Source organism: Loxodonta africana, chromosome 10 (genome assembly GCF_030014295.1).
Source record: "Loxodonta africana isolate mLoxAfr1 chromosome 10, mLoxAfr1.hap2, whole genome shotgun sequence".
In the NCBI taxonomy this organism is placed as follows: domain Eukaryota; kingdom Metazoa; phylum Chordata; class Mammalia; order Proboscidea; family Elephantidae; genus Loxodonta; species Loxodonta africana.
In genome coordinates, this window is record NC_087351.1 from 43,560,481 (window position 1) to 43,588,342 (window position 27,862).

General features: G+C 38.9%; 1 protein-coding gene across 4 annotated transcripts in view; it reads left to right on the plus strand.

The window, feature by feature from the left end:
- Positions 1-27,862, plus strand: part of NUBPL (NUBP iron-sulfur cluster assembly factor, mitochondrial) — a 245,809-nt gene that overhangs the window by 29,711 nt on the left and 188,236 nt on the right. Inside the window, exon 1 of one of the 4 annotated variants that reach the window (XM_023546097.2) lies at positions 988-9,026. The exons of the other annotated variants lie outside the window; for them this stretch is intronic. Coding sequence (XP_023401865.1) covers positions 9,018-9,026 — 9 coding nt within the window. The 5' untranslated portion in view covers positions 988-9,017. Of the gene's footprint in view, positions 1-987; positions 9,027-27,862 lie in introns of those variants that run through there. 4 annotated transcript variants of the gene reach the window in all.

Below are 27,862 nucleotides of genomic sequence, written 5' to 3' on the forward strand. Positions count from 1 at the left end.
TCCCACCAGAAGTGAATGGGTATTCCAATATCTCCATATCCTCTCCAAGACTTGTTATTTTCCCTTTTTCTGATAATAGCCATGCTAGTGATTATGAAATGGTATCTCGTTGTGATTTTGACCTGCATTTCCCTGATGAGTAATGACATTGAGTATCTTTTTGTGTGTGCCTTAGTCATCTAGTGCTGCTATAACAGAAATACCACAAGTAGATGGCTTTAATAAAGTTTATTCTCTCACAGCCTAGTAGGTTACAAGTACAAATTCAGGGTGTCATCTCCACGGGAAGGCTTTCTGCCTTTGTCGACTCTGGAGGAAGATTCATTTTCATCAGGCTTCCCCTGGTCGAGGAGCTTCTCAGATGCAGGGACCCCAGGTCCAAAGGATGTGCTCTGCTCCCGGTGCTGCTTTCTTTTTATTGTGCTTTAAGTGAAAGTTTACAAATCAAGCCAGCCTCTCATGCAAAAATTTATATACACCTTGCTATATACTCCTAATTGCTCTCCCCCTAATGAGACAGCATACTCCTTCCCTCCACACTCTCTTTTTGTGTCTATTTGGTCAGCTTCTGACTCCCTCTGCCCTCTCATCTCCCCTCTAGACAGGAGATACCAACATAGTCTCATGTGTCTACTTGATCCAAGAAGCTCATTCTTCACCGGTATCATTTTCTATTCCATTGTCCAGTCCAATCCCTGCTGAAGAATTGGCTTTGGGAATGGTTCCTGTCTTGGGCTAACAAGCTCTGGGGACCATGACCTCTGGGGTCCTTCTAGTCTCAGTCAGACTATTAAGTCTGGTCTTTTTATGAGAATTGGGGGCCTGCATCCCACTGTTCTCCTGCTCCCTCAGGGGTTCTCTGTTGTGTTTCCTGTCAGGGCAGCCATCGGTTGTAGCCGGGCACCATCTAGTTCTTCTGGTCTCAGGCTGATGTAGTCTCTGGTTTATGTGGTCCTTTCTGCCTCTTGGTCTCATAGTTACCTTGTGTCTTTGGTGTTCTTTATTTTCCTTTGGTCCAGTGGGTTGAGACCAATTGATGCATCTTAGATGGCCACTTGTTAGCGTTTAAGACCCCAGTCGCCACTGTGGGATGCAGAATGTTTTCTTAATAGATTTTATTATGCCAGTTGACTTAGATGTCCCCCAAAACTGTGGTCACCAAACCCCCACCCCTGCTATGCTGGCCTTCGAAGTGTTCAGTTTATTCAGGAACTTCCTTGCTTTTGGTTTAGTCCAGTTGTGCTGACCTCTCCTTTACCATGTGTTGTCTTTCCCTTCACCTATAATGTTCTTATCTACCATCTGATTAGTGAATACCTCCCGGCCTCCTCCCTCTCGTAACCATCAAAGAGTATTTTCTTCTCTGTTTAAACTATTTCTCCAGTTCTTATAATAGAGGGCTTGTATAATATTTGTCCTTTGCAGCTGACTAATTTCACTCTGCATAATGCCTTCCAGACCCCTCCATGTTATGAAATGTTTCACAGATTCATCACTGTTCTTTATCGATGTGTAGTATTCCATTGTGTGAATATACCATAATTTATTTATCTATTCATCTGTTGATGGGCATCTTGGTTGCTTCCATCTTTTTGCTATTGTAAACAGTGCTGCAGTGAACATGGGTGTGCACATATCTGTTCGTATAAAGGCTTTTATTTCTCTAGGATATATTCCGAGTGGGATTGCTGGATCATATGGTAAGTCTATTTCTAGCTTTTTAAGGGAGCGCCAAATCAATTTCCAAAGTGGTTGTACCATTTTACATTCCCACCAGCAGTGTATAAGTGTTCCAGTCTCTCTATAACCTCTCCAGCATTTATTATTATTTTGTGTTTTTTTTTTTGATTAATGCCAGCTTTGTTGGAGTGAGATGGAATCTCTTTATAGTTTTGATTTGCATTTCTCTAGTGGCTAATGATTGTGCACATTTCTTCATGTATCTGTTAGCTACCTGAATGTCTTCTTTAGTGAAGTACCTGTTCATACCTTTTGCCCATTTTTTAATTGGGTCAGTGCTGCTTTCTTGGTGGTATGAGGTCTGCAACTCTCTGCTTCCCTTTCCTTTTATCTCTTGATAAAGGAGATAAAAGGTGATGTAGGCCGCTTGCCAGGGAAACTCCCTTCACCTTGGATCAGGGAGGTGACCTGAGTAAGGGTGGTGTTACAATCCCACCCTAATGCTCTGAAAATAAAATTAGAATCATGAAATGGAGGACAACCACACACTACTGGGAATCATGGCCTAACCAAGTTGATACACATATTTTTGGGGAGACATAATTCAGTCTGTGACAGTGTGCTTGTTGGTAATTTGTATATCTTCTATGAAGAAATGTCTATTCAAGTCGTTTGCCCATTTTGTAATTGGATTGTTGGTCTTTTTGTTGTTGAGCTGTAGCATTCTGGATATTAAGCCCTTATCAGGTATGTTTCCCAGTAGCTGAGTTATTAAAGGCAGACTCTACCTAAATTTCCCTTGACTTTGCTTTTTCTGCTCTTTTGCATCTGCTGTTTTCTCACCTTATTTGGCCAGCTCCAGATCTCATGTTAGATGTCACTTCGTCTGTGAAGCGTTCATAGTTACTTCAGGTAATGTTGTCCTTTCTCCTATTGATTCGTATGTTTATCTCCTGCCATTACAGTGACAGTGGCCTCCACGAGATCAGACTCAGTCTTAAATCATCTCAGTTGTTAGTGGCTAGGCCATTGTTACATACCTAGCAAATGCTTGCTAACTGACGAAAAGATTACATTTTGATATAGTTGTCCTAAGGTTTACCAGAGTTACTAGGTTTTCTAAAGTGTCTATGAAATTAACAAGGAGTAATGCTTGCATTGGGAAAATCATGCTTAGAGAAGCTTTTAAATAGGAATTATCATCCTTCAACATTTTTATTTCAGTTAATACATATACAATAAAAACCAAACACTTATATTTGGAACATGATTCCTGTGTGCCAGAAAATGCAGGGAAGTGGGCAAGTGTTAGATTTAAAACAAGCTTTGATAAGATTAAAGGAGATAAAAATAAAGTTCAAATCAGAACAGTATTGTTTTCATTTGTAGTACTTTAAAGCTTTAATTTTGACCTTGAAACATTTCACATTACAGAGTTCGTTCCAACCTGTTTCTTTTTGGTCAGGAACATGTTCACTTTTGGCAGTTGTACTGTGTGAAAGGGCTGGGGTCAGCACTGCTGTGCAGAAATGGGTCAATGAGTGTTCAGATGAAAGGGAGAAACTTTTAAAGAGTCTTTATTTATTGTTGGTATAATAAGACAAAATAATTATAAGCTTGAACCTCTCACCATCTTCTTGCTTCCGCCTTCATCTCTCAAATGCTTTGCCAAATTAACCACATCAACCAATTTTACAGAAAATGGGTTGTTGTTTTAAATAGTTAGTTCTTTAGCTATTTTTCTTAAGAAGCTTTGTTGGAAAGGCTCTCCTCTCTTGTTTTCCAAAAGGGCATAAGTCTCCTTTGTACATCTATAAAAATCTTAAATGGCCGCTTAAAGAAAGCAGGCCGCATGTTCTACTTCAGTGAGTGATAAAGCACAACCACCTATTTTTCAGCTGAGCTGGAAGGAAGAACTCTGTCCTACTGTTGCTTTAAAAGATGATTTTATTACTGTCAAGACAGATAAGAAGCTAGGATTTTCTAAGAGTAATAAATGGCAAGTTGGATTACGGCCTGTGGCTCTTAAGCAATGTAACATTCTTGAATTAAGGGAGGAGGGTGATTTAGGTAGTTCTTGAAGGCAGTCTAGATCCCCTGCATGGAGACAGGGCTGCTCTCTGTTTAGATTTTCCCTAAATAGAGCGAGAAGCATGAGGCTGCTCCAAACCTTGAAACAGCCTTTGCTCTCAAACTTGTGCTGGAATGTTATTCGGAGTGTGATGGGGCTCTTTGCCAGTCACTGTGGAAACTGGTCAAGCCCTGGTCCTATCCTTTTGACTATTTGGAGTGGCCTAAATAAAAGACGTTCATCATGTTCAGTCCTACTCCCCATGTATGTATTTTCTTTAAAAATGATTTAAAAAATATAGCTTACTTAAGGGACAACAGGACATTTATGTCATATTTGTAGTAGGCTATTTAAAATATTTTCTACAGCTGAAGAATATCCTGGCCAAGAAACATTAATGAAAATTCTCTCTCATTCTGAATGGGCGTAAATCCATTGGTTTGTGATTTTTTTCTGTTGGCCTCTCTGCAGCAGAATAGCAAATGCTAAATTTCCATTTACCTGCTTAATTATGGAGAGGGTCTTGTTATTGAAATTGGGGCATGGGTACTATTTTATCATGCCACTGCCAGGTGATACGTGGTTTAAGTGATGGTGTCAGAGATATAAAAGTTAAAAGCACCTGTGAGCATTTTTTGCTGCCCAGGCAGGCCAGCTAATTTATTCATATTGAATCTAAGCCTTAGATCTCTGGCTTAACAATAACACGATAAACCTTTCAAGATGATAAGTCTTGCATTAAATCAGAGATGGTTTAAATCAGTCATATAACTTCTATAATTCTGGGCTGGCAACTACAGCATGAGAAATGTTCTGTTCAGTTACAAAACCATATTTGATTTTCTTTGACCACCAAATCTTAAACTGAATGAAAAATGTACTGTTTTACAAAGGCTTTTTACCATATAGCCACCGCTCCCAGACTCAAGTAGTTAAGGTTTATCTCCCAGGAACATTTCTAAAAGGGAATTGCTTTTTAGATCTGCTTGCCTTGGTGGATGTGTAAGAACATAGAGAGTAAGTTTAAAGAGTGAAGATTAAACTGAGATGCCAAGACATGTTTTTATCGGAACACAGTGAACAGAAGATCTCTTCTCACACAAAGTGGCTGCAAGGTCTGCCATTAACTAAATCTCTGACAACCCTTCATTGCTTTAAAGCATAGTAATTAGCTTCTTGCTATCAGGTGTACATCATTTCTGCCATGTGGAACATTTTCTTGGGAATATATAAGTAATATTCCATGTAGCCTGACAGGTCCTCAGTGGTCACATCATCAACACAGACTCGAGCTTGCCCAGAACAGGAGTAGGGAGAGCCAGACAGAGTTCTGGTGTGGAGCATTTGAGAGTAATTAGGATAATTAAGTATTCACATATCATAGCACATTTTTTAAAATGAGCAGTCTATGGCAAAAGTCAGGAAAGGCTTTATATTTATGGTAATCTTTAGGAGTCTGAACCTTGACAGTCCTTTTTCCTATTAGGGGGTAACTGGTGAGTAGAAGAGGAAGATCTAGCAGAAAGTCTCTGGGGAGTTACCTGGTTCTGGTCCACACTAATTGCATTGCAAAGGGTTTGTTCTATCTTCAAGGCCTGACCATAAGTGAAAAGACGAAATGGGAACTTGGATTATTGAGACCTCCCCCTGGTTGCTTCTAATAACTTGATTTCTTTTAACATCTGTTAAAATCTATTTATATGAAATCAAGATAAAGAGTATAATACATAGCTTCTATAAACAGCAATAATATTATACATTCATTCAAGTATTTACTGATTGTCTACCATGTGGTAGTCAAAGTTTCTGTCCTCAAGCAGTTTGTAGTCTAGTGGAGGAGACATAATAAATACACATATATTTTCTGATAGTAATAAAAGCTATGAAAAACACCAGAGTAGTGTTAAGGGAATATACAGTGATGGGAGGTGCTATTTTAGGTAGGGTGATCGGGCAGAGGTTCTATGAAGACATAACGTTTGAGAAGAGATCTGAATGATTTGAGAAACTGGAACATAGCAAGAGCAAAAACCTCGAGGTGGAATCAACTTGGCTTGTTGGAAGAATAGCAAGAAGACCAGTGTGACAAGTGGACTAATGGGAAGGTAGGCAGGAGGCATGTTACACAGAGCCTTGTAAACTATGGTGGAAATTTGGACTTTTTTTCCTGAATGGATGAGGAAGGTTTTTGACTAGAGTAGTGCTATGATCTAATTTACTCTTTAAAAGGATGTACTGCTGTGTGGAGAACAGGTTGGGGTTAAAATCAAGAGTTCCCTTTTACACATGTAATGTTTAAAATGTTGATAAACACCCTAGTAGATACGCTGAGTGTCATCAGAGTATAGATGATATCTAGTAGTATGGAACTGAATAAGATTAACTCCGAAGTAAGGACAGATTTGAGAAAATGGTACATCTTTTTTTTTCCTTTATTTTTTATTGTACTTTAAGTAATAGCTTACAGCTCAAGTTAGTTTCTCATACAAAAATTTATATACACGTTGTTATGTGACCCTGGTTGCTATCCCTATAATATGTCAGCACACTCCTCCTTTCCACCCTGAATTTCCCATGTCCATTCAACTAGCTCCTGTCCATTTCTGCCCTCTCATCTCGCCTCCAGGCAGGAGGTGCCCATTTAGTCTCACTTATCTACTTGAGTGTCATTTTGTGTCTTATAGTCTACTCTAACCTTTGTCTGAAGAGTTGGCTTCAGGAATGGTTTTAGTTCTGGGTTAACAGAAAGTCCAGGGGCCATGTCTTCTGGGGTTCTTCCAGTCTCAGTCAGACCATCAAGTCAGGTCTTGTTACTAGAATTTGAGTTCTGCACCCCAGTTTTCTCCTGCCCTGTCAAGGACTCTCTGTTGTGTTCCCTGTCAGGGTGGTCATTGGTGGTAGCTGGGCACCATCTAGTTCTTCTGGTCCCAGGCTGATGGAGCCTCGATTTATGTGGCCCTTTCTATTTTTTTTTCCATTTCTTGGGCTAATATTTTCCTTGTGTCTTTGGTGTTCTTCTTTGCTGCAGGTGGGTTGGGACCAATTGATGCATCTTAGATGGCTGCTTGCTAGCTTTTAAGACCCCAGACACCACTCACCAAAGTGGGATGCAAAACATTTTCTTAATAAACTTTGTTATACCAATTGAATAGATGTCACCTGAAACCATGGTTTCCAGACCCCCACCCCTGCTATTCTCTCCCTTGAATTGTTCGGTTGTGTTCAGGAAACTTCTTAGCTTTTGGTTTAGTCCAGTTGTGCTAACTTCCCCTGTATTGTATATTGTCCTTCCCTTCACCTAAGATAATTCTTATCTACTGTCTAGTTAGTGAATACCCGTCTTCCTCTCTACCCACCCTTGTAACCATCAAAAACTGTTTTCTTCTGTGTTTAAACCTTTTTTGAGTTCTTATAATAGTGGTCTCGTACAATGTTTGTCCTTTTGCAACTGATTAATTTCACTCAGCGTAATGCCTTCCAGATTCAACCAAGTTATGAGATATTTCACAGATTCATTGTTCTTTATTGTTGCGTAGTATTCCATTGTGTGAATATACCATAATTTACTTACCCATTCATCCATTGATGGGCACCTTGGTTGCTTCCATCTTTTTGCTGTTGTGAATAGTGCTGCAGTGAACATGGGTGTGCATAGATGTATTTGTGTGACGGCTCTTATTTCTCTAGGATATATCCCAAGAGGTAGGATTACTAGATCATATGGTAGTTCTATTTTTAGCTTTTTAAGGAAGTGCCAAATGGATTTCCAGAGTGGTTGTACCATTTTACATTCCCACCAGCAGTTTTTAAGTGTTCCAGTCTCTCCACAACCTCTCCAACATTTATTATTTTGTGTTTTTTGGATTAATGCTAGCCTTGTTGGGGTGAGATGATATCTTGTTGTAGTTTTGATTTGCATTTCTCTAATGGCTAATGATTGTGAGCATTTCCTCATGTATCTGTTAGCTACCTGAATGTCTTCTTTAGTGAAGTGCCTGTTCATATCCTTTGCCCATTTTTTTAATTGGGTTATTTGTCTTTTTGTTGTTGAGTTTTTGCAGTATCTTGTAGATTTTAGAAATTAGACCCTGAGCGGATATGTCGTAGCCAAAAATTTTTTCCCATTTTGTAGGCTGTCTTTATACTCTTTTGGTGAAGTCTTTTGGTGAGCATAAGTGTTTGATTTTTAGGTGCTCCCAGTTATCTAACTTCTCTTCTGGTGTTTGTGTATTGTTAGTAATGTTTTGTATTCTGTTTATACCATGTATTAGGGCTCCTAGCATTGTCCCTATTTTTTCTTCCATGATCTTTATCATTTTAGATTTTATATTTAGGTCTTTAATCCGTTTTGAGTTAGTTTTTGTACATGGTGTGAGGTATGGGTCTTGTTTTATTTTTTTGCAAATGGATATACAGTTATGATAGAACCATTTGTTAGACTGTCTTTTCCTCATTTAACTGACTTTGGGCCTTTGTCAGATATTGAAAATGGTACATTTTAAGGCTGTGATAAAGAAATAGATGAATTTTAAGACTTATTTAAGTTTTAAAGTTGTGGAGAATTAAAAAAAAGTTTGGCATTGGTTTTAAAAGTTCTGATTGGTATAGCACATTGATTTTAAGCAGTTGTCTGTTGCTATTTTGTTAGCCAATTCCTTTGCTTTTTTTTTTTTGGCTTAAAATAGTGGTGAGCTTTGTTCTTTTAGGAGTTCTCTGAGGAATTACAACAAAAAAAGAGTGTCAGAATGAATTGGAAACTGACTACAATGGTTGTTTCCAAAAGCTACATAGCATAGAAAGTTTATCATGGTAGGGACAATTTGAAAATTAATAGACGCCAGTGATAATAGGATAGAGGGGGCTTGTTTATGAAGGGAGTGTTTTAGTGAGCAAACACCAGCTGTGCATTACTAAGGGTGGCATCCATCCAGGGTAAGGGCGTTTGGGGAGAATTTGTATACTTGTTTTTTCACCAGCAGAGAGGCTTTTTAGTTAGATTACCGGTCTCATTTCTTTCCCAAAGGATTAAATTTCAAAAGAAGGATGTGAACACTCTAGCGGGATGAGGTAGGGGTGGGGGATGTATTTGGAACCAGATGGATATTTGCAACAATACTGGGTTCGAACTTCCCCTAGACGCAGCGGTTTCATAGGCATTTGACTGGGCACTTAGGAAGCAAATCTTAATATTACTTTTTTCTTCTCCATTTAATGAGAATTGCTCAGCTCAGTTAGCCCCCAGTTTTGTCTTTGCAATGGTCACATCATGAGGCTTGTGAGTATTCGTTCTTTTAAAATAATTTTTCCCCATTATAAGTAATACTTGTTTTGAGCATAAATTCTTACTGGTAGTAGAAATTGTTTTAATAACGGAGAAAAAAAGGAATTTGGTCTGATGTTACTAAAGGATATTATAATTCATCAAAAGGAAAATGTGGGAATCCAGAGACTCTACCAAATGTCGTTTTTAAAGGAGGAAATTGAAGTCAGTAAAGAATAGACTTGCTTGGGAACAAGTCCTATAAACGGAACTTGGGTAGCTAACATCTGCCTGTACCAAAATCCCCTACAAGGCTGCTACTTCTCCTTGTAGTAAGGGCTCTGACACTTTCACATTTGCACGGAAATGATTGTGATAATGTAAATGATGTTTTATTTTTATTCATAATTAGATTGGGGAGATGGAAGCCAGCTGTTATTTAAGTGTGTGTCTTGTGAAACATTGCAGGAAATATGACATAGGAAGTAGTAAATTAAAGGTTTCAGAAAGGGGATACCAGGCTTATGGAGGGATGGGGCAGATGACCTCTCCTGGTGACTGTTAGTTTTGGCTCTGGAAGAAATTTGGGTACGTTAGCTGATTACATCACATGGCCTATAGTTTTTTGATTCAGTTTGTGAAACTGGAGAATCCAAGATGTTCCTTTAAATTATATTTATTGACTATGTACTTTGGTAGAATTCTCACCTTCTATGCTGGAGACTCGAGTTTGACTTCTGGCCAGTGCACTTCATGTGCAGCCAACACCTACCTGTCGTTGGAGGCTTACATGTAGCTCTGATGTGGAACAGGTTGCAGCAGAGCTTCTAGGCTAAGATGGACTAGGAAGAAAGGCCTGGCAATTTACTTCTGAAAATCAACCAGTGAAAACCCTATGGATCACCACAGTCTAATCTGAATCATAAGGATGGCACAGGACTGGGCAGCATTTCCCTCTGATGTGCGTGGGGTTGCCATGAGTCAGGGCTGACTCCATGGCAGCTAACAACAACAATAACAAGCCACATGACAGATGGAGTCCCTGGGTGGTATGAACGGCTAATGTGCTTGTCTGTTAACCTAAAGGTTAGAGGTTTGAGTCCACCTAGGGGCACCTCGGAAGAAAGGCCTGGCAATCTGCTTCTAAAAAATCAGCCATAGAAAACCTTATGGACCTCATTTCTGCTCTGGCACATGTTGGGTCACCATGAGTCAGAATCTACTTGATGACAACTGGTTTCTGTAGGAAGGAATATGGTAGGAATTTTGGATAGAGTGATGAATAAGACAGTCCAAGTTATTTATTTACCTCCATGATGAGTGCCACAAAGGAGAAGTGCTGTGTCAGGAGAGCATATAACAGTCTACTGATCCTAATCTGAGAGTTGTAGGAAGATGTCCTTGAGAAAGTAATATTTGTCACATCTGCCTTCCCATAACCACCATTACTCTCTATCATGGTGCTCTATTGAATTTTTTTCATAGTAATAATTATTATTGCCCCCAAATCCTTATTTATTTATTATTAGTTTCCGTCTTTGTTACTCCTCTCCCAATTAGAATGAAAGCTCCCTGAAAGCAAGGACCTTTGTGTCAGAGCACCCTAAGTGAGAAGGAACACGGGGAGGGAGAGGAACTGAAAGAGCCTCAGTGAGGCAGCAGTCAATGTGAGAGGAAACATGGCTTTGGAAAAGTCTGGAATGTAGGCAAGAATGAGATCATACAGGCCTTGGAGGCCATGCCAAGAATTTTGAAATTTATCCTAAAGGCAATGGGAAGCAGTTTTAAGGAGGGGGTAGACATGATCAGATTTGTTTAAAAATTACTTTGCTGTTGTATGAAGAATAGCAAGGATGCAGGAGACTAGCTTAGGCTGTTACAGTGTCTTAGGAAAAGAGCATGGTGATGGTGTGGACTAGGCAGTGGGAATGGAGAAGGAGGTAGAACTGATAGGTCTTGGGAGGAGAGAGAGAAGGGTCAAGGTTTCCTGACTGTACAACAGAGTTGATGTCAGATACACTTTCCGAATGCATTTAAGAAATAATATGCATATTAAATATACACTCATGACACAATAAATTGAAAGCTTCTTTAAAGGTCTGGTCAATTATCTTGAAATAAAAGATTTAGTACTTGCAAACTTGAATATAAATAGAATGGGAAAAAAATACATTTGTTTACTCTTCAACTTTGGTATACAGTAGAATTACCCCAATTGTGAAAATTTAGAAAATGTGTTGAACTTTTGCAGTCAACTTTTGGTCAAGATGGAAAAACATAATACCTTTCAGTCTGTTTTTTTGCCTGCTGATAAGTAATCCATGTTTGCTTAAAGCTTGCTATTTGTCATAGTTGACTGGCGTCCTTATAGTTTTTTTGAAAACAGCTTTATTGGTATGTAGTCACATAGCATACAATTCATTCATTTAAAGGGTACAATTCAATGGTGTTTAGTATATTCACAAAGTTGTGCTACTGTCACCACAATTTAAGAACATTTTCATTTCTCCACAAAGAAACCCTGTACCTTGTAGCCATCACCCCTCATCCCTCTGCCCTCAGCCCAACTCCAAGCTGTAGACAACCAGTTATCTACTTCCTGTCTTTATAGATGTGCCTGTTTTGGACATTTTCTGTAAATGGAACCATATAGTATGTAGCTTTTGTGATTGACTTCTTTTACTTAGCAAAATGTTCTCAAGGTTCATCTGCACCGTAGCATGTTTCAGTACTTTATTTTTTATTGCTGAATAATATTCCATTGTGTGGATATACCACATTTTATTTATCCATTTCATCAATTGGTGGACATTTGGGTTGTTTCTACTTTTCAGCTATTATGAATAATGCTGCTGTGAACATGCGTGTACAAGTTTTTGTGTGGACGTGTAGTTTCAGTTTTCTCGGCTGTATACCTAGGAGTGAAATTGCTGGTTGCATGGTAACTCTCCGTTTAACCATTTGAGGAACTGTTAGACTGTTTTTCAAAGGGACTGCACCATTTTACATTCCCACCAGCAATGTGTGAGAATTCCAATTTTTCTGTACCCTGTCCAGCACTTGTTATTATCTATCTTCTTGATTATAGTCATCCTAGCAGGTGTGAAGGGGTATTTTACTGTGATTTTCATTTGTATTTCCTAGTTGTCTTTCTGTTGGACTAGAATGATAATGAAATTGAAGTTGTGAAGTTTACTGTCACAGAATTTAAGAAGTTATTTTAATGATTAGAGAGTAGAGATGAATTGGCATGTATAAGTATTTTCAGCATTTTGTAAGGCTTTACATTGTCTTTATGATTTTCATTTAGCAATTCTTAAAACATTTTATTTTGTACCTTCAGTTCAAAGAGGTTTTGAGGTACCTTGAAAAACTAATTTTCATAAATAGCTCAAAATATTTTTCGTTACCATTTTTCTTTCCTTTTAAAATACAATCTTCATTCCTTTTTGGCTCCTAAATAACATAGTTGAGACTGTCTAAATGATTATGGATAAATTGTTATTGAACAATCGAAGGACCATCTTGTGTTTGTTGTTGTCGTTAGGTGCCATCGAGTCACTTCCGACTCATAGTGACCCCATGTACAACAGAATGAAACACAGCCCAGTCCTGTGCCATCCTCATAATTGTTGTTATGCTTGAGCCCATTGTTGCAGCCATTGTGTCAGTTTATCTTGTTGAGGGTCTTCCTCTTTTTCACTGACCCTCTACCAAGCTTGATGTCCTTCTCCAGGGACTGGTCCCTCCTGATAACATGCCCCAAGTATGGGAGACCAAGTCTCACCATTCTTGTTTCTAATGAGCATTCTGGCTGTACTTTTTCCAAGACAGATTTGTTAGTTCTTTTGGCAGTCCATAGTATATTCAGTATTCTTCGCCAACACCACAACTCAAAGGCGTCAATTATTTGGTCTTCCTTATTCATTGTCCAGCCTTCACGTGCTTGTTAGGCAATTGAAAACACCATGGCTTGGGTCAGGTGCACCATAGGCCTTAAGGTGACATCTTGTGTTAGGCACTGTTTACTTATGGGTACTTCTTCACAAAGCTTCCTGCTTTGCAGGGTCGATAGATATTACACATACTAACTTATGTACAAGGAAGAGTGTGGCAAGTGTTTCAGTTGGTGGTATAACTGAGTATATTAATACCAGAGAAGAGAGAAATTAATTCCAATTTTAAGTAGAGAAGGCTGGGTAGAATTTTGGCTGGCGGAAAAATAGCAGAAAAGAAGATAATTCTAGATTGAAGGAACTATGTGAGTAGAATCATGGTAGCAGGAAATTACAAGGTGCTTGGCATGAAAAAGTAGTCTGTATGGCTATAGCATATGGTGTATTGGGACAAGAAGCTACCTAGAATCAGACTAAAAGATTGAGTTGATGTATATGACATGTAAAGGAGTTTGGATTTTGTCCTGTGACCAGTGGGCCACCTTAGAAAGTTTTCCACTGGTGTAATGTTCTTGATAAAAACCTGTGCTTTTCAAAGGTGTCTTAGTGATGTTAGGGAATGGAGGCTAGGAAGGCTATTGCAATAGCTAGAGTGAGAATTGACTTATTGTCTAAAGTTGGCTCAAAATGGGGTTTATTATTTCACATAACAAGCCTGGAAGTTACAGAGTTGGTTAAAAAGCAGCTCCACCATGTCAGGGCTCTGGGGCAGCATTTCTGCATTTCTCTTACCTCAAGTCTTATGGTCTTAGGAAGGCTGCCTCACTCAACCACAAAGAGGTAGAAGAAGGATGTGTTCCTTTATTGTATTTTTGTTAGAGAAGAAGAGTTTCACCAGGTGCTCCTTAGTTTCACTGGCCTGTATTGGAACTCATGACTGTGTATGTCTTAGCTGCAAGGGAGACTGAAAAAGTAGGGAGTCTGAAACTCTCCACCTGTAGAGTAGAAGGTGGCTCCACCTGCTGAAAGAAGCAGGAATTAGGGGTTGGGTAACAGAGGCTACTGGGTAATAATCAGTAGTGTCTGCAGGTGATAAAACCTATTTACTAGTGGAAAGGCAAAGGAGAGATAGATTAAGAGACAGGTTAAAAGGTAGGGAAGAATTGAAGATGACTCCAGGTTTTGGTGATGAATAAAAAGATGGCGATACTATTTACCAAAATGTATTTCTCAATCTAAAATTCAGTCCTTACTCTTTGAATAACACGTATTTGAGTCTAAAGCTGTATGCCTGGGACCCTACAATCCTTACCTTCTAATCACTAAACATAATGGAACATGGAGGAAGCAATTGGGGTGATATGGTGGTTTATAAATGCTACTCCTAGGACCAGTGCTAGCTGGCTATTTAAGAACCACCTGGGGACCTTGTTAAATAAATCAGAATCTCTGGGAATTGGTATTTTTAGGTCTGGGATTTGACCATTTATTTTCGTTAACAAGTTCTCCAGGTAATTCTGATGTACAGCTAGGCTTGAGTGTGGGCTTTGTATTCAGGTAACCTTATATTTGAATCCTAACTCTTCACTTATTAACTGTGTGAGCGTGGGCAAGTTCAACTTGACCTCCTCGAGCCACAGATTTTAATCTGTGAAATGTGTGGTAATAATACTGCCTACTTCTACAGAGCTATGGTGAAATACAGAGATATATGTAATGTGTCTAGCATAATACCTGGCACACAGTAAGAATTTACTCACTGGCTCTTATTATATGTATTAGTCTGTAGTAAGTACTGTGCATTTGATTTTAGCTTAGAAACATAGATTTCCATACCACTACAACAAAAAGAAAATAAGAAGCAGACTATAATAAATTGCTTCTTTTGTTGCCTAGTATCCATCATAATCAATAGCTGATTTCCCTTTGGCCCTGCCAAATGTCTTCTAGGCTAGAGCTTGTGAGCCTTTGTTTATTTTTTTCACTGCATTTTTGGCTGTATCTTTTCCGTATAATCTACGTAAGTATATATCTTAAAAATTGGCTAATACTTTGTAAAAAAATTGGCATGGTTGGGATGTCTGACTTCCTCTGACATCACAAGGGAGAAGGAGAATCAAGATCAAAACCCAAGGCTGATTCCTATGAGGCAGAGGTCAAACATACCTCCTCTCTCCATCCTTTTTATCAATTTTGACACCAGCTGTCCCTCCCACAGCACTCTCTCTCTGCTGGATTCAATAATATGTTGCAATGGCCACACACAGCTCAAGAGACCATACTCACAGTTATGAGGTTTATTAGGGAAGTAACATGTTACAATTCAGGATCAAGAACAGCTCAGGATACAGTTCTTTGGTCAGGACAGCTTGGCCCTGCCCACAGGCAGGTGTCTTTCTGGCCCTCGGCCTCTTGGCCAATGGCCCCTCAGGCCTCTTGGGCCAGCCTGGCCTCTGCCCTGCTCAGACAAGTGTTGCAGAGCTCTAACTCTGCCAGCAAGTGCTCGGAGGCACTCCACTGTTCCAGGAAGCCTCCTGCCTGAAGACGCTTAGCTCTCTTGCTCTGTGGGTCAGCACACCCACTGTAACTGCCTTGCTCTGTGGGCCAGAAAGCCTACTGTGGTGTCTTGTGCTGGTCTCCTGGTTCTGCTGCTGCTGTTTCTCTGCTGCTGCTTCTCACTGTCTTGTGCCGTCTCTGGTGTTACAGCTCTCTGTCTGTCTCCTGGGTCTAGGAGGTTCTCAGGGCAGGGACGCCAGGTGCAAAGGATGCGTTCTGCTCCCAGCTCTTCTTCGTGATAGTGAGGTCCCCTCCATCCATCTCAGGGATGGCTCTTTTTTAATTGTACTTTAGATAAAGGTTTACAGAACAAACTAGCTTCTCATTAAACAGTAAGTATACATATTGTTTTATGACATTGATTAACAACCCCAGGACGTGCCAACAGTCTCCCTTCTGGACCTTGGGTTCCTTACTGCTAGCTTTTCTGTCCCCTCCTGCCTTCTAGTCCTTGCCTCAGGGCTGGTGTGCTCCTTTAGTCTCGTTTTGTTTTATGGGTCTGTCTAATCTTTGGCTGAAGGGTGAACCTCAGGAGTGACTTCAGTAATGAGCTAAAAGGGTGTCCGGGGCCATATTCTCGGTGTTTCTCCAGTCTGTGTCAAGCCAGTAAGTCTGGTCTTTTTTTGTGAGTTAGAATTTTGTTCTACATTTTTCTCCAGCTCTGTTGTGATCCCTGTCAGAACATTCAATGGTAGTCGGGCGACATCTAGTTGTATTGAACTCAGTCTGGTGGAGACCATGGTAGTTGTCATCCATTAGTCCTTTGGACTAATCTTTCCCTTATATCTTTAGTTTTCTTCACTCTTGCTTGCTCCTAAAGGGATGAAATCAATGGAGTGTCTTAAATGGTTGTTCACAGGCATTTAAGACCCCAGACACTACTCACCGAAGTAGAATGTATTTTCTTTATAAACCATGTTATGTCAATTTAGCTAGATGTTTCCTGTGACCATGGTCTCCACAGGCCTCAGCCCAGCAATTCAGTCCCTCAGGAAGTTTGTGTGTGTCTGTGGAGCTTCCATGACCTTGTGGGATGGCTCATTTTAAGCCTAGTGGGATTGCAAAACTGACCAATCCCCTCATTAAGGTTCTATATACCTTATTTACATGACCCCTCCCCCCCACAAGGATGCCATGCACCTTATTTGCATTATTAGCAAGCTGTCCAGTTCCATTGGTGGGCCACGACCACCTTATTTGCATAGTCACGTTCAATCACTTTGTAGGAGTCACAAGACTATGGTGAGAAAGGCCATATAAAAAACAATTCATCATACTGTATACTGTAAGTCCAATTTCTGTGAAATATTGCCACTTATTTAGTAGAGGCTATTTTTTTACAGTGATCTCATATAAAACTTTAAACTAGACGTGGTTCTTGCTTTTAAAATAAAAAATAGTGTCAATTTGGATAAAAATTATAAGTGCACGTTAAGAGACATTTTATTATTCTCAAAGCTTTTGTTATGTATTTTAGTTATGTATATCATGTAATTAGAATGCTAGTTTGGATGGTGGTTTTGTGTGGTAAATAACTTCTTGCTGAGAATGAATGCTTATTTTCCTTGCTTGAATGCATAAAGAGGTCTTGGTGGAGGGTAAAGGACACCAACACTTACTGAGTACTTTTTTTGTGCTAGGAATTTGACTTAATTTGTTTCATTAGAGAGCGGCAGCATGTTTTACTGGTTATGTGTGATTCTGCAGGCATATTCCCTGAGTTCCTGTCCTAGTTTTTGTACTTACAAACTGCCTGACCTTGGGCAAGTTACTAACTTTTGTGCTCCTTGGTTTCTTCATCGAGAATTATTGTACATCTACCTCATACGGTTGCAGTGAGAAATAAGTGCTTGGCTGCTCTCTGAAAAGTTGGAAGTTCAAGCCCATCCAGTTGCTCCATGGGAGAAAGACCTGGTTATCTGCTTTCTTAGAGATTACAGCCTAGAAAACCTTATGGAGCAGTTCTACTCTGTCACATGGGTTTGCTATGAGTTGGAATCGACTCAGCTGCACCTAACAGCAACAATAACAAAGTGTTTAGGAAGTACCTGGCACTTGGTGCTATATAAATGTTAATAAAAATATGAATGTTAGCTATTCTTTAATCATCACAAATTCACACTGCTTTGTAATCCTCACAAAAATCCTATAAGGTAGATATCTTCTTAAGCTTTCTTTTACAGATGAAGAAATCGAGGATCCACGAGGTTAGGTAATTTATCCATGATCGCCCACTTGTTAAGTGATGCAAATGCAAGTTTGCCTTTTCATGTGTTCTACTATGCCTTTAGTATGTTAGTTATTAAAAACAAAACAAAAATAGTACTCACTTGTATGACTCGTTGTGTTAAGTAAGATTGACTTTAATTTATCAAAAAGGCGTTTTTGCTATCTTGCAATAGAATGGGTTAAACTCTTGAGCTTTGAGTATTCATATTTAAAAAAAATCTATTATTGATCCTTAATTTCAAATATTGCATCAAGATGTAACAGACCTTTAAAAATATACTGAATATTGCAGTGGCAATTTAATTGAAATTAATGACATAAATGTAACTTACCTAGGTTTAGGTACGGTGTCCCTGGGCGGCATAAACAGTTAATTCATCGACTCCTAGCTAAAAGGTTGGTGATTCAGACCCCCACAGTGGTGCCTGAGGAGACAGGCTTGGTGATCTGCTTCTGAAAGGTCACAGCCTTGGAAACCCTATGGTGCACTTCTGTTCCACACATGGGGTTGCTATAAGTTAGGATCGACTTGATGGCGTCTAACAACAATAAACAGGTTTAGGTAATGACATTTTTATAATATCATTTTATAGGTTATAATCATAATGGTACCTAGGAAGTTTTTCATAGATTTTGAACTCTATTTTAATTTGACATAGTAGTATCCTTATGTTTATACTTGAATATGGTACAAATGTTTCTTTCATGATCTAGTTGCCGTATGTGATTAAGAGGGTTTTCTAAATCCTCAGGGCTCAAATGTATTATGGAAAGTGTAAGCAGTTATGCTTGGTAACAGAAAAATAAACCTTCACTGCCGAGTTGATTCCGACTCCTAGTGACCCTGTGAGACAGGGTAGGACTGCTCCATAGATTTTCAAGGCTGGTTTCAAGTGCACAGATGCACATACTCCATGCTCACCCAACACAATAGAGTAAAATACTGTATTATAAGATAATCTTTTCTTTTTTTAGATAGGAAAAAAGCCACAAACTGCCCTTTCTTGTATTTTCTGTATGGTTTTAGGTAGAAAATATCATGCACACCATGCTTTAAGATTTCCTATTAGAAGCAGTAGCAAATTTGTTCTGACTAGCGCCCAAGAAGCTATTGATTGGCTAGATGTTTCCTTCAGTGTACCCTCTGGCCTACCTGTTAAATTTCTTTTGGTACAGTGCAACTTGCTGCCAGTCTTTCATTCTCCCACTTTTTTCAAGGAAGTTGCTTATAGGTTAGAGAACCCACCCCACTGCCCTCAAGTCGAGTTTGACTCATAGCCACCCCGTAGTGTTTCGAAGGCTGTAAACCTCTACAGAAGCGGATTGCCACATCTTTCTCCTGCAGAGCCACTGGTTGTTTGGAACTGCTGACCTTAAGGTTAGTAGTCCAGTGCTTTAACCATTGCGCCACCAGGGCTCAAGAAAGAGAACCAAAACCAAACCCAACCCAGTGCCGTCGAGTCGATTCTAACTCCTAGCGACCCTATAGAACAGAGTAGAACTGCCCCATAGAGTTTCCAAGGAGCACCTGGCGGATTCGAACTGCTGACCCTTTGGTTAGCAGCCGTGGCATTTTAACTACTATGCCACCACAGTTTCCAAGAAAGAGAACAGTTACCCTTAATTTTACATTTAATATCTTCTTCCCTTTTTTTTCCCCTTAGTTCCCTTTCATTTCTAACATTAAAAAAAAAAAAAAAAAAAAAAACCCACTGCTGTCGAGCTGATTCTGACTCATAGCGACCCTATAGGAGAAGTAGAACTGCCCAATACGGTTTCCAAGGAGCGCCTGGCGGATTCGAACTGCCGATCTCTTGGTTAGCAGCCATAACACTTAACCATCATGCCACCAGGGTTTCCATTTCTAACATATCAGTGGAAAATTGTTTCAGATCCTTTAACTTTCATTATCTGGTTCTGCCCAGTAAGAAATTATTCAGCTATTTCTCGCAGAACAAGGACCCCTGGTACCACAGTGGTTAAAGCGCTCGGCTGCTAACTGAAATGTTGGCTGTTTGAACCCACCAGCCACTCTGTGGGAGAAATATGTGGCAGTCTGCTTCCATAAAGATTTACAGTTTTGGAAACCCAGTGGAGCAGTTCTACTCTGTCCTATAGGATCGCTATGAGTCGGAATCGACTTGAAGACAATGGGTTTGGTTTTGGTTCACCTAGAACCATCTTTTTTTCAAAATTATTCTCCCCTATGCCCCCTGAATCTTGGCTCTCACCAATTCCTTTTTTCTTTCAAATTTTTCTCAGTAATTTTTTCCCCCATCACATCTCCCTGAGGAATGAGAAGGGCCCTTAATCCTCAGCAGGGCAGTGTTGGAAGGGTCTCCGCTTTTTTCACTGAGAGAAAGGGAACAGAGGGCATATGGAGACATGTGTTTCAAAACCACCTGCTTAGCGGCTGGGATTGTGAGTCTGCAGAGTGGATCAAGTGGTCTGTTCAGGTCTGATTCCTCTGGTTGCTGCTTTGCTTTGCTTTGGAAGAGCTCTCAGAATTGTAAATGATCTTCCCTGCATTGCAGTCTAGGTAAAGACATTCTTAAAGAATTTATGTTGGTTTTCCAGCCCTGTTGCTGCAGTATTTATCTGTTTTGGGAAAGGTTCTTGTTTAGTTAGGTTTCTAGGTAACCAGGCTTGGATTTTGGCAACAAAATGGTCGAGGTCACAAATGAAATGGCTGTTATTTCTAGGGGTTAGTGTCTAGAAGCATCTTTTTCTGCGTTTTACACATTACCATGGTGATAGGAGATTTTCTAATTTTCTCTGTACTTGGAGACTTTACTTACAAGGGTATTAGGTTTTTTTCTTTCTTTAATTATACAAGCCAAGGATTTAAGGTTTTTCTTTTCTTAATCTTAGGTATTTTACCCCTAATTTACTTTTGCTTCTACTTACTAAGATGAAAACGTGGAACTTAGGATAATTGCTTCTTATTAAAAAAAGATGTTGCTATCCTGCTCTGGAAAGGGAAAGAACAACTCCTATGCAGCTTTTTTTCCTTTTTTTTAAAACAGAGCCCTGGTAGTACAGTGGTTAAGAGCTACGACTGCTAACCAAAAAATTGGCAGTTAGAATCTACCAGTTAGTCCTCGGAAACCCTATTGGTCAGTTCTACTCTGTCCTATAGGATCGCTATGAGTAGGAATCAACTCAACGGCAATGGTGTTTTTTAAAATTTTTCCGCTGAAAGGTAAACTTTGAGAGTGGCTTCAGTTCTGAGTTAGAAGGGTGTCTGGGGGGGCCATAGTCTCGGGGATTCCTCCAGTCTGTGTCAGACCATTAAGACTGGTGTTTTCTGTGAATTTGAATTTTCTTCTACATTTTTCTTCTACTCTGTCTGGCACTCTCTATTATGATCCTTGTCTGAGTAGTCAGTGGTGGTAGCTGGATACCATCTAGTTGCTCTGGGCTCAGGGTGGTGGAGGCTGTGGTTCATGTGGTCTTTTAGTCCTTGGGGTTAATATTTCCTTGTGTCTTTGGTTTTCTTCATTCTCCTTTGCCCTGGAAGGGATGAGACCAAAAGATGTATCTTAGATGGCCACTCGCAAGCTTTTCAGACCCCAGACACTACTCACCAAAGTAGGATGTAGAACATTTTCTTTATGAACCCGTGTTATGCCCAGTTAAGCTAGATGTCCCCTGAGACCATGATCCCCAGCCTTCAGATCCAGTAACTCGGTCCCTGAGGGTATTTGGATGTATCTAGGAAGCTTCTATGACTGTACCTCATTGTGCTCTATTATATACATAATATACATGCTGTATTTACAAATATGTATGTAAAAATATCCACAGCCTAACCTCTGTAGATTTGTGGGTGTACTGCTATGTGCCCTCTTTTCCCTACTCAGCATCCATATCTGCTTGTAAGTTATTGTTTGTTTTTATTGTTATTGTAGGATTATATGTTATAGTATTTACCATGGTTGCCTTTTTTTTTTTTCTTGTGTTCCTCTAAGTGTCTTCCTTTGTCTCGGTCAAGTTGTGCTGACTTATTCTATATTTGTGTGTTGTCTTTCCCTTTAACGCAGTTAACATTGGTCTACTCTGTTGTTAGTGATTTCCCCTCCTCACCTCTCCCCTCCCTTGTAACCATCAAAGATTATTTCTCTTGAGTTTTTATAATAGTGGTCTCTGACAATATTTGTCATTTTGCGATTGACTTATTTCACTCAGCATAATGCCCTCCAGATTCATCCATGTTGTGAGATGTTTTGTGCATTCATCATCGTTCTTTATTGTTTTGTAGTGTTCCATTGTCTGTATGTAACATAATTTATCCACTCATCTGTTGATGGGCACTTAGGTTGTTTCCATATCTTTGCTATCTTACGTAATGCTGCAGTGCACATGGTGTGTGTATGTCTGTTGGTGTCACTGCACTTATTTCTCTAGGATGTATACCTAGGAGTGAGATGGCTGGATCATATGGTATTTCTATTTGTAGCTTTTTTAAGCACGTGCTGCATCATTTTCCATAGTGGTTGTACCATTTTACATTTCCACTAGCAGCGTATGGAGGTATAAATCCCTCACAACCTCACCAGCATTTACTGTTTTCTGAATTTTTGATCAGTGCCGTTCTTGCAGGGGTGAGATGGTATCTCATCGTGGTTTTGATTTGCATCTATCTAATGGCTAATGATTGCAAGCACCTTCTCATATATTTCTTGGCCTCCTGAATATCCTTTTTGGTGAAGTATCTGTTCATGTCTTTTGCCCATTTTGTGATTGGGTTGCTTGTCTTTTTGTTGCTGTTAAAGTTTTTTGTATATTTTAGACATTAAACCATAATCAGATATGTTGTTGCCAAAGGTTTTTTCCCAGTCTGTAGGTTCTCTGTTCACTCTTTTGGATAAGTCTTTTGGTGAGCATAAGTTTTTAAATTTTAGAAGGTCGTAATTATCTGGTTTATCTTCTGGAGTTTGCGTTTTTAGTCATGCTGGGTATTCTATTTATGCCATGGATTAGGGCCACTAGCATTGTCTCTATGTTTTCTTTCATGATCTGTATAGTTTTAGGTTTTACATTTAGGTCTTTGTTCATATTGAGTGAGTTTTTGTGTATGGTGTGAGATATAGATCTTGTTTCATATTTCTGGAAATAAATATCCATTTTTGCCAGCACCATTTGTTGAAAAGACTATTCCTTCCCCATTGAATGGACTTTGACCCTACATTGAAGATTGGTTAGTTGTCCATAGGTGGATGGATTTCCTTCTAGATTCTCACTTTTGTTCCATTGGTCTTTGTGTCTATTGTTGTATTAGTACCCAGCTGTTTTAACTACCATGGCTGTGAAATAGGTTTTGAGATCAGGAAGTGCGAGGTCTCCTACTTTGTTCTTCTTTTTCAGTAATGCTTTACTTATCTGCGGGTTCTTTCCTTTCCATATAAAGTTAGTGATTAGCTTTTCCATCTGGTTAAAGCACGTCATCTCTCTTTTTTATGATTTATATTACTGTGTTTCACAACGTAGTTATCTTTTACCCAAGAGTGTTACAAATGCAATTTGCTAGACCCCAGTTCATACGTACTGAATTATAAGTTCTGGAGTTATAGTAGTGAACAAATTATACAAAAATCCTTACCCTCATTTAGCTTCCCTTCTAGTGGAGGAGACACAATGTACAAGAGAAATAAGTAAATATATAGTATGTTAAATACTGACAGGTGCTAAGAAGAAATAAAAAACAGGAAGAGGGATAGGAAATGTCCAGTGTGGTGGTGAGGGGGTTGCAATTTTAGATAGAGTGGCCAGTGCAACTCTTCCTACACGGTGATGTTTGAGTCAAGACCTGAAGGAAGTGAGGGAGAGGAACTAGGTGGATACCTGTAGGAACAGGAGTCCGGGTCAAAGGAACAGCAACTGCAGAAGTCTAAAGGAGAAGCATGCCTTGTGTGTTAAGAAACTACAAGGAGGTGGGTGACTGGAGTGGAGTGGAAAGGGGGAGGGTAGTAGGAGATGAAGGAGCTCCAGTGGGTTAGTGGTTAGTTGCTCGGCTCCTAACTGAAAGGTTGCAGCTCCAACCTACCAATGGCTCTACGGTAGAAAGATGTGGTAGTCTGCTTTTGTAAAGATTACAGCCTTAGAAACCTTATGGAGCAGTTCTACTCTGTCCTGTAGGGTTGCTATGAGTCTGAATCGACTCGATGGCACACAACAATAACAACTGTAGGAGATGAGATGAGAGAGAGAAAGGGCTGTGATTGTTAGTGTTTAGGCTTTATGGTGTGTTGGAGAGAGACTTGGGTCCTAGGCCCAGCTGTGGCATTATCCCTGGACAAAACAGTAGACAGAAGACTAAAATGATCTCTTAGGTTTCTTTCTGCTCTAAAATAGAGTCCTTAATTTGAAATCTATTGTTTCTCTTCCATTTTAATTTTTCAATTTTTTTTTTTTACAATTAGTTTATCCTATGGAATTCTTCTGTCCTATTCATGAGCTCATGTCTGCTTGTGGTCCATCTAGCCAGGTGAACTTTTTCCTCTGTGCACCTATTCCTCTTCTTTTCTCACTGAACTTGAAGATTTTGACAGTCCTTGCTGTCGGGTGTTATGAGTTGAAATTGACTTGAGGCAACAGAATTGGGTTTGGCTTGGTTGATAAACAGTAGGAAATTGTTCTCTTATTGACTTGTCCAGCCATTAGCTCTTTTTGTAATCAGATTCTTATTTAATCAAGCTAATAGAATTTAATATATTTTTTTCTCTCTACTGAAGAGATTGATGTTCTTATTAATGGCAGTTTGACTTAAAGCTAGGCAGAAAGAGAAGAAAGAAGATGCTCAAGTTAACTCCAAATTGAATAAATACCATTTGCAGGTCCAAAATTAAATTGAATGTAATGTGCAGGGAATCATGGGAGTCTTAGCTGGATACTTCTGTGGTAGGGACAACCTTTAGGTAATCTTAAATACTTACAAATAATTGGGTGGGACAGCTCTAAGATGTTGTTTTGATGGGTTCTGTTAACAGCCAACATGGATAAAAGGAACATGTCATGAAGCTTTACCATCTTCTTTAGTGTAAATTCTGTTGGAAGAGGAAAACAGCACCAAAACTGTTGTTGGTGCCTTTGAAATCCAGCACACACACAAATAGGACTTGTAGGCTTTAAAATTGCAGCTTTCATGCAGTAGTGATGAAACAGTATAATCACTCTGAATAATTCTGCCACCTTTTACAGATTTCACAGTGTGTTATAAATTATAAAGAAACAAATCCAAACATCTAAATGGTATCTTGGGGTTTGATCTGTTTTGATTTGTGTCATCTGGTAGGCTGTGAGTACTGTAGCAAAGTCAGAAAAAGAGTATGGTGTTAGGCACTAACATATTAGGTGAAGTTTATGGTGACATTAAAGACAGCAGTCACACTTTACAATAATAAGTTTGCTGTTATTTTTGCTAATAAGCAATTCTTTATCTGTTGTATACTTGGTGAGGCTTGTATAGTGATTATTCTTGTAAGCTAGGCTGAAATTAAAGATAAAGAAAATGCTAATTGAAGCTTTCTTGACTAAGTATAATTATTTTAGAAGGAGTGAGGTAGAAAGGAGTCGTAAAACTTAGCTTGTTAGACACCCAGCTGCCTACATTTACTCATAGCCTTCTACCTTGCACATTTATTTTTCTGAAGTACAGAACTGTCTGTTTGGAAGTTTAAATTGGAAGACTATTTATGTACATAAAATATGAGCCTACTTAAAAGTAATGGAGTCAATTATGAAAAACAGATGAAGTTTATTTGACACCTTTGTAACATTATTGAATTCTAGACTTGAAAATCTGCTTAAGCTAATTTTTGTAGCCATGGTAATTTTACTGGTCAAGTAGCTATGTCAATTCTATATCTCATATACCTTAATTAATGTAGGCTTTGGTGTTTGTGTTAATGGACAGTGATTTTATTCATGAAATGTAAAATATGAGAGAGACATGCAAATTTAGTTCTATTGAGACAGCCTGAAAAGTGTGCTTTTCATTATTTTTAAAAATTAACCAATTAAGGATAAGGAAGTATATCTTTACTAAGGTAGCTCACCTGACACCAAAAGAGATGGGTATGCTCTGCTTGTCCTTGACTCCACCAAAATTACATTGTGCAGTGATTGAATAATTTGGTCATGAAAAAGTTTATTCTCTAATTTGGGTGTGGCAAACTATGACCAGTGGCCCAAATTTGCCCCACTGTCTGTTTTTGTAGATAAAGTTTTATTGGAACACAGCCATACTAGTTCATTTACATATTACTTGTAGCTGCCTTGGTGCTATAATGGCTGAGCTGAGTAGTTGCCACAGAGATCCTATGGCCTGGAAGCCCTAAAATATTTACTGTTTGACACTTTAAGAAAAAGTGTGCTAACCTCTGCTTTAGGTGGATTCAAATTGTTGACCTTTTGGTTTTCAGCTGAGCTCTTAACTACTGCGTCACCACAGCTTACTTAAAACAAAAACAAAAAACTAATATTCAATGTTTCTAGTTTTCTCATCCATAAATAGAGATAATACCACCTTGCAGTGTTGTTATGAGTAAATAAGAAATGCTAATAAAATGCTTAATAGAGTGCCTAATGGCACCATGAAATTATTCAAGAAATGGGGAGATATAATTGGGGAAAGACTAGGTGTTTGTCTTGAGTGATTTAAGATGGTATATTCTTAGAGATTCTGATTCGTCCACAGAGCTGGCTGTAGAGGCATTGTTTATCCTGGTCCTAAATATAACATTGCAGATTAATTTCTCTTCATCCTTTCCTTCCTTTGTCCCTGCCTCCCTTCTTTCTTTCATTTCTATTTTCATACCTTCCTTCCATCTGTTTCGTTTTTCTTACCATTTTTGAATTCCTTTAGTTCCTTCTTTCAATAAATTCACATCTTTAAATATATAATTTTATCCTTTGTTACAACTAGAGAGCAGTTTTTGTTATTTATCTAGAGTTAGTAAACTCTTCAATCACCACACATATTTCTTGTATTTCCATCTCTTGAGAACCCTTGAACCTCAATACCTGATCACTTTTCTTGCATCTGCCAACATTTCTTTACCATTGGTTTCTTACATCTCATCTGTTTCCTTTTTGATGTTTGCCAGCCTTAGAACTGAATTTAGGTCATTCAGTAATCACTCCTAGGAAGAGTATGCAGGGAACCTAATATGGGATACTCAGTTATTGTTAGTTCTATCCTTTAGAAAGCAGAGGAACCCTAAAATCTAGTACTCCTTGCCCCTTTACAGTTATGCGGTACCGCATGTAGGAGTTATCTATGTATATGTAAAATCAACTCTTGACGCACTAAATGTTCGAGCAGATCTCTGTGGTCCAGCTAGCTAACTCAATTTTGTCTTGAACCATGGTGCCAAGGGCTTGCTTTTAGACAGCATGGTCTTCTTCTAGGAGAGGTTTTCTCTTTTAGTGAATGTACTTGATATAGGTATTGCTAGAAAATTAGTTTGAAATATGGGCTCTGACCTCCGGCAGTTATTATAAAACTAATATTGATATAAATAAAAGAATAAGGAAAAATAATTAAAACTTTTGTTTTTGTTGGTATTTACTACTGTTTTGTGGTTGTTTTTAGTCCTTGTGTCACGAGACAGATATGGCAAAGAGGTGACATTCTAGGATGATAGTTACAGCTTTAGTAGATCCTTAGACAATAGTGTTAAAAATCAGTCACATTTCTAAAGGGTTTAGGCCCCTTCATTAGCCATTTTTTAAAATCTATTGTAATTTTACACTAAATTCTTTTGTCAGTGGTTAAAAAAGGGTTTAAAATGGGTCAAAACTTCTCATTGAATATTTCTTTTTAAAGCTAGTGCCAAATGCATTAAACCTAAATTTTTATATACTACCATACTTTTAAACGTAAAGTATCCTTCCTATTTTCTCATTTATTTTACAGTAATCTGAGATTTTGGTAGAGACAGATGTTAATTCCGTTCCTCCTCGCCCCCCCCCGCCCCCCATGCCGAGTCATACAGGGATATTAAATGTTTTTTTTTAAAACTCGGTTTGAATTAGTGTAAAGTTAGGAACGTAAATGTTGAATTTACCTCATTTTTTCTATTTATAGGAACCAGACAGAGAAGTGTAACAAGTAATTTTGTGCCTGGAAATAGGTAGATTACATGGAAGATAAGAGATGGTTTCAAT